Here is a 7,536-nt window from a genome sequence, read left to right on the forward strand (position 1 = left end):
GTGTGTGTGTGTGTGTGTGTCTGTGTCTGTGTCTGTGTGTGTGCCTCTGTCTGTGCCTGTGTGTGTCTTGAAAAACGACAAAATTCCATTCCATAATCATATGAAAACCTATGCTAAAGTCCGTGGTTTGATTAACGTAGAGGCTCTTCATGGTAGAATTGTTATTTCTTTGTCTGATGATCCTCTTGTGAAGCATGTCAAGACTCCTGATGAAAACTAGTCCTTCCACAGTTTTCTTAAACAAGCCAAGGTCATAATCTGAATGTCAATGTTGATGGTTCTGTACTGCTGGACGGTACAGAAATGAGTGTCAACAAATTAAAATTGCCATATCAAATCGGACAAGACTCCTTTTTCAAAGAGAGGCTATCTGAACAACCACTGCATCGCGTTTATCTGCAGTGTGTTGTTAGGATCAGGAACGCTGCATAGTCATTCGCTTGGATGAAGTCGGCAAGCCTGAAAAGTGAAAAAATGGCCGTGTTCATGTTCGTTCGTAAGAATGTCTGGTATCTGTGACCAAACTCACATTGATCATGACAGTAGCTGCTTCACTCTGCTCATTAACGCGTACTGTGAGAGCGCGACCCATATGTTCCTTGAGACGTCATGTGCACGTCACCCGTTAATAGATCCTCATTGATACAAAGCATGTGATATCGCTTTGATACCCGTATCAAATTCGTCGCCATTGAATGTCCATTTCTTGTTTGTTTCATTTTAGCCACCTTCTAACATGGGTGTAATCTCTTTTGCTCGAAAGTTTAGAACATAAGATAATCGAAATTTTGTTTACTGTTTGCTGCACCGAGCTATCCCTTTGATGCAAAGTTTATTGCATATTTTACGCGTGCTATAGCTCGATGTATAACCCATAGGGTTCGACATAACCGAGTTCATAAACATCGTATGTGCACTAATGCCAGTATCACTTCTCGCGCATTGTTTCCGTCATCCCGACGGCATTGTTGACGTGATTCGAATCTCATTGTGACGTAAGGATGGAATGACGTCATACCAGAACGATGTCAGGTTGTTGAAGTCATTCGACAAACTGTGTTTTTTTCTAGGACACAGGTTGTAATCAGTGAATTTTTCTCCAAAAGGGAGCTCAAAGGGATTAAGAAATAATGGCGAATAAAGAAATAACTACGCTCACATGTGTGTCATCACGTTTTAACGAAACTCGCTTTCGCTTGGGAAATACAATAATTCTGACACTCGTTTCGTAAGACCAGTATGACTTACAAACTCGTATAATAACCTCTATATATGCAATAAATCAGTAATATAAGATGAATATCGTATTACAAATAATAAATAATGTGCTGACATTTCAAGATCACTGTGAAACAACATATACGAACATTGTCAATATCCTGGAGAACTGTAACCACGTGACTCACTGTATAAACACACGACATCAGTGCGCCTTGACCTGGCCTATTTTTGTGTGTGTCCTACTCAGTCGATGCGCCGCCATAGACACACGTACAGTGGATGTAACGGTAATATAAGGTACTGTAAGGTACGGTAAGCTACTGCTTTGTAAATGTTTGCGTCGCGGTCGGAATACTGTAGGGATTCCAGGTCAGACCCGCTCAAGAGTAGCCAGTGCATTGTATCTCTAATAAATACCCTTGACACATGTGCCACCATAGCTTCGTTTCGGAAGGGACGTCACCACTGCATCGATTTAGCATAGAATTTCTCTCATTTCAATCGGGCTCAAAACTCTGATAGCGAGTTGGTCAATATCAAGGCGGAATGGAGATAACACATTGGATAATTCAGGATGGGTCAGAATTGGGCCACAGCTTCTTGTATTGGTTTGGGACGCGATTATTTACATACAAACCAGGGCTCCTTTGTCTTTGACCGTGGTCTAACTAACTGAATTGTTGCTAAGTGAATTATTAGCTAAACACCACTTGGAAAAGGCGGATCTTTTTTCCCCCTATCATTTGTCTTGATGATAGAACAATTTCATGAAAATCTTTGTCGCCAGTCCGGAAAACGAATGTAGTCTTCTGCCACGGCGACATTGGAGAAAGGGTATGAAATTGACAACTAAATATTTACTAACATCAGTACGAATTGTTTTTCCCTTTATGAACTTCGAAATGTGTTTTATGCAATTTTTATACAATATGTTACTCTATGCATTCCAGTATTTGAACAGTACTTGTGATTTTGTAGCTTTTCGTTCAACCAAACGAACAGATAGAAAAGAAATTACTATTATCTTGATCAGGGCTATATTTGCTCATAATAGGCACATCAACATGGGCAAGTAAAATTTAGTTGATTGATAAATGTGTTCGAGTTGATCCAAAATGAATGGTATACTTGCCCCGGGACATGCATTTCATTACCCAAATTGGCAAAGTGCGAGGTGCACGTGCGAAAGGCTCGGGGAACACATTTCACGTGCTTCACACGCAGGGTCGACTCACACAGTGTCCTCACGGGTGAGCTCAGAGTTCCTGAATATTCCTGAATGTTTTTTAAGCATTGTAGGTGCCATAAATATTGGACACGGTTTAAGAAAAAATGTCATCCAATTTGAGAGCGCATATTCGATTCACAGAAATGACGTTATGATAAAAGAATGTTTTATCGTGAAATAAGCCACGCTTTGTTCTTCATTATTCTCTGTGATATAAAGCGTAACTATCTTATATCTATAATTAAGTGCATGCATGAAGATGTGATAGACCTTGGCGTGGTCTACATGTTGGATGTGGCATAACTTTCTAAACGGTGAGTTCATATTCCATTCATTTGAGGTGCATAAGGAATGAACTGCTATAAAATATGTTGTCAAGAAAGTAAGGGGATATAACTCTAAAACTATTCTTCTGAGGCCACTGTGTAATGAAGACCAAGTCATTCATTAAAAGCTGTAAGGAAATATCACATTTTGGTGTAGCAGACGCCCCTGAGCTCCATACAGTGGTGGACCATGGACTTGTTTTGACAGAGTATGCTTTCTCATTATTCAAAGTAATTATTTTTGTGTATTGAGGTGAATACATATTTAATGAAAATATTAATTGCATTATTTCGGTACTAAAATCTGTTTTGTATTTTTTAAGGTGAGTGATTAAGCAACTGTAATAGACAGATACAAGAGTTACCCCCCTTTCATTCAAGTAACAGTTAATTCTCAACACCTATCAAAGTCATTTATCCCGCAATGAGTGGATATGTCATTTTTTCTTTGATGAAACGTTGGTAGATCGTATAGTGGTCTTCTTTTTATTCATCAGAAGGCAACATTACACAATCGTCTTGGATCCCTATTCCTAATTTAGCAAATTTTCAAAATGGCGGCTCACTCAATTCGTCGCGCCACTCACGACGACTTCGATGAGTTGATGCAGATTGGTGATGTGTACCAGGGGATGGACTATCTTGGGCATCGCTACCACACATACATCGACGACCCAAACAACAGATCATACGTCTACGTGATCGGAGATGAAATTGTAAGTAAAGGTTCCACGAAGTCGTTTTTCGCGGAGAACTGCTATACTCTATTCTATATTCGTTAATATTTATGAGCATTACTACGCTAGCCTGAAGTGTGTCTGAGGTTATTTGTACAAAGGGCGAGTATTATAGTGTTTTGGAGGGTGGTCTTGTTTGACTGTTCCTAGTTGCACTACGAGTCCCCTGTGGGAATTTCAGTTCAAAATTGGTCCCCAGCAACCTATTCTTTTCGTAAGATACTACTTAGTGGATCGGGTGGTCACGCTGTGTCATTTGGTTGATGGCATGTCATCTACCCTGACGGCGTCGGAGATCAATCACTGGTCAGTTCCAGAGTTGATTAATTGTTTACAGACTGCTGTCAAAGAGATGGAATATCGTTTAGTATGGCTTTAAACAAGCAAACATGATTAGGGTATTATAATGTATGTTTAAAAATGTGACTGCTTCAATTTAATGGATTGAGCGTCTGCTCGGAGAGCGGAATGTCGGTGGTTCGTTCCCCGGCCGCGTCATACCAAAAGACGTTAAAAGATGATACATTGTGTGTCCCGCAGTAGGCATTAAGGAGATAATGAAACTGGTCGGCTCGGAGTCTGTATACTGTGTCTGAGTGGGGTATTTATGTTAAACTGTGGCATGGTATCTCAGTATGGTATCACTATAAAACTGATATTTATTCCGGACTGGAATGCACGCACGCACGCACGCATATAAGTGCAAAAATGTAGAACCTTGGAGTTCTAACATTGCATTGCAGATTGCTCTTTGCTCAGCATTCATCATCGATGATGGCCAGACCTTCATGATCAGAGGAGCCCGGACGAAGGAAGGTTTCCGAGGACAAGGGATCTACGGCAAACTCAATAAATACGTCTACGCCCAGTATGCGGATATACCGTCCATCAAATATGACGTGATGACGACCAGCAATCACAACTACGACGCTAATAAAGATCGCCTGTTAAGAAATCACACAGAATTAAATAAGAAGGTTAGTTTTAAAATTCGTGCGAGAGATTACTGATGACAAACATGCAACTTAAAACAATGTGATTTTTTAGGATATTACAAAACTGGAGCAGAACCATAAACTGTGTTCGTATTGTGCAGTGAGTGTCTTTTTAATTACTAGGTCATATTTGAATAACGTTTTCTTGTCAGTTATACAAGCATATCTTGACCCGAAATTACATGTGTCCAAAGCTTTAAACGCAAACTAATAGACCCGAGGTTTTCTTATTCGTGTGTCTTTGACTACGTCTGTTCGTTGTTTAAGGCCGCACTCAGCAATATTCGGGCCATATGTCGGCGTCCTGTAAATAATTCAGCCTGGGCCAGTCAATCCAGTGATCTATATCGTGACGACGCCGATCAACCAAGTCACCGAGCCTGACCGCCCGATTCATTTCGTCGCATATACCGACCATCTTAGGTTACTGGTGACCTGTTCTAACCCGGAACAGGGAAGTTCATAATGTGATGCTCGGTGACTTGGCTTATTGCGTTTCCTCGTATCCCGGGGGGCACGGGTGGCCCAGTCGTCTAAGGCGCTGTGCAGAGTTGTGTCCCTTGAGCACGCCAGAAACCTATGATTGTGGGTTCGAATCCCGGTTCTCCCCGATTATGTTTCTAGGTTTGTCAGCACCATACCCGTACTCGTGGGTTTCACCGAAGTGATAAACGTCTTAGACCTGCATCACTTCGGGCTTTCCTCCAACATTAAGCTGACACGCCGTGATGTAACTAGATTACTGTTAAAAGCGGCGTTAGAACCCAACTCACTCACTCACTCACTCCTCGTATCCTGATGGCGTGGAACCTTCCTGATAATAATATCAATCACTGCATTGTCTGGTTCAGAATCGGCTATGTATGTAATGTCATGTAACTGGAATATTAATGAGCACGACCAAGAAAGAAAAGGCAAAATACCCAGAAATGTGAGTAAGGTGTGGTTCAGTGGCTCTGTGTGAAGTGCTTCATCCCTCGGTCAAGTCAAGCTCCATCGGATAGGTTTCTTGTCCCAGTTTCTTCACGATCCGTGATTTGTTAGCGCCATACCTTGGCTTCATAAAATGTTCTCATTTCTTTATCTTCTCTTCTCTTTTCGTTGAATTGCCAAACAACTGTGACCGGAATAACAACGAAGCTGGCTAGCCGTGATATAATTAAAATATACGATTCAGAGATGTGTAGACGTCAAATACCAAATGATGTACTTGTTAAAATTCGATTTGTGGTGGGTATCGATGCCGGAAGGTAGCATTAAACTTCTAATACCATGATACTTTACTGTATTAAGTAACACTGTCCTCCCTAAACCTATTGTATATTACATCCACAGAGCCTGGTTCATGGTCGATTCAAGATGTCAGACACTCATGTTCGTGAGCTAGAAGGAACATATCCGGTCTTGCAGGAAATGACGTCAAGTGATCTTCTGGATCTCTTCGATTCTGAAGGATCGCGCAAAAGTCTTTTTCCAGAGAATAAAATTGTGATAGATTGGATACCACTTCGCTTCCTCCCCAGCAATATGAAGTACATCTTGGAACCGGAAGCACTGTGTCTGAGGTCAAAAGGCAATAACGGCGAAACAACATTACTCACGTTTGGCACGCCTAGCAACTGCGAACTGGGCCTCCGGTACAGCATGGATATATTTGGAGATGTCTTCACAGATTTTCCGTATCACGTGAAACGGCATATGAGTCACGTGGCCACCCTGACGCAAGGTCACGTGTTCCTGCAGATGGGTATAGAGGAGAGGTTCAGGGAAAACGCTGTCAATGTTCTCCCACTTTTAAACCTCCCACCTTTCGAGTTTTCATGGACAACCCAGATTAACTTTGAAACTACGTTTAAAGTGATAAAATGATGAATCTGCTCTGACTGATGACGTTTTTGCAAACACCTGCTTTTATCACTATTTCATAGTGATTCATAACCACGTGCTTATGCTTTGTGCAAAGGGCTCTGCTTTTAGAGGAAATTCCGTATGCTTTGGGAAAACTTTGCATCAGTGCATTATATTGTATGAATAATTTTATTTCAGTAAGTGGGCCATAGAGAATACTACACTCATTCTTGTTAAATATTATTTTTACGAAACGAGTGGACTTTCTATGATATCTGACCGAGCGAAAGCGAGCTGCAATATCTATTAGTGCTTGTTGCTATATCCAGTTACCATGTTATCAAATGCCATTGTATTTAGAGATATTCAACTCTCTTCTTGTAATGCTTTCACTTACCAGGACATTTTCCGAACTGATCATACTTGTCCATAACATTGTTTTAATAACATTGTGGGCCAAACGAACTGTAGCCGGAAGTTTTGTTGGTTTGTATGTTGTTTAACGCCTCACTCAGCAATACTCCAGCTATATGACGGCGGTCTGTAAATAATCGAGTCTGGGGTCTTTTTCTGTTTCTGTGCGTTGTACCACATGTCCCTTTATTTGAAAGACTGATAAATGATTTAAGTTACATAGGCGCTGTCTTTAAGCCTAGAGCATTATGCATGGGACACCGTTCTACTGTATGTTTACTGCACGACATTAATTAGCGCTTCTCGTTGTTCTTCGGACTGAGCAGTAAACACAAACTCGCATATCCAATAAAAATGCTGAAGGTTTCTTTTTGCCCCCGAGTTCTATGTTTATTCTATGATCATTCAACCTGTCATCTACGGCCCTGCAATTCGCTGTGCAGCGTTGAGTCCATTGGGCACTTCAGAAGCCTATCATCGTGGCTTCGAGTCCCGGTTCGCCCCGATCATTTTTCTAGGTTTGTCAGCACCATGCACCTGCCCGTGGGTTTCACCAAAGTGATAAACGTATCACTGGAATACTGTTCAAAGCGGAGTTAAACCCAACTCACCCTTTCACTATGGAGCTGATCAGTACGCATGGTAATGATGGAGGAAGATTGTAACATGTTAATGTGTACGGTAACCTCCCAATTGTCAGACATCCCATTTGTCAGACAGCTTATACCAGTATAAGTCAAGTTTGGTAAGTCAGGCAATGGTTACCT

General features: G+C 41.3%; 1 protein-coding gene across 2 annotated transcripts; it reads left to right on the forward strand.

Annotated features, from left to right (window-relative positions):
• Positions 1–1,437: 1,437 nt before the first annotated feature.
• LOC139459264 (histidine N-acetyltransferase-like) lies at positions 1,438–7,142 on the forward strand. 2 transcript variants are annotated; one of them, XM_071240714.1, is made up of 4 exons: positions 1,438–1,518; positions 3,273–3,491; positions 4,256–4,489; positions 5,843–7,142. In XM_071240714.1, exons 2-4 carry the CDS (start codon positions 3,330–3,332, stop codon positions 6,374–6,376), a joined length of 930 nt encoding a protein of 309 aa, XP_071096815.1. In that variant the 5' UTR covers positions 1,438–1,518; positions 3,273–3,329; the 3' UTR covers positions 6,377–7,142. The 2 variants fall into 2 exon arrangements, with proteins under 2 accessions (XP_071096815.1, XP_071096814.1); XM_071240713.1 differs by having other exon boundaries at positions 1,481–1,518; positions 2,696–3,491.
• Positions 7,143–7,536: the final 394 nt, after the last annotated feature.

This window comes from Haliotis cracherodii, unplaced genomic scaffold (genome assembly GCF_022045235.1).
Source record: "Haliotis cracherodii isolate W230 unplaced genomic scaffold, xgHalCrac1.p SCAF_13, whole genome shotgun sequence".
Lineage (NCBI taxonomy): Eukaryota > Metazoa > Mollusca > Gastropoda > Lepetellida > Haliotidae > Haliotis > Haliotis cracherodii.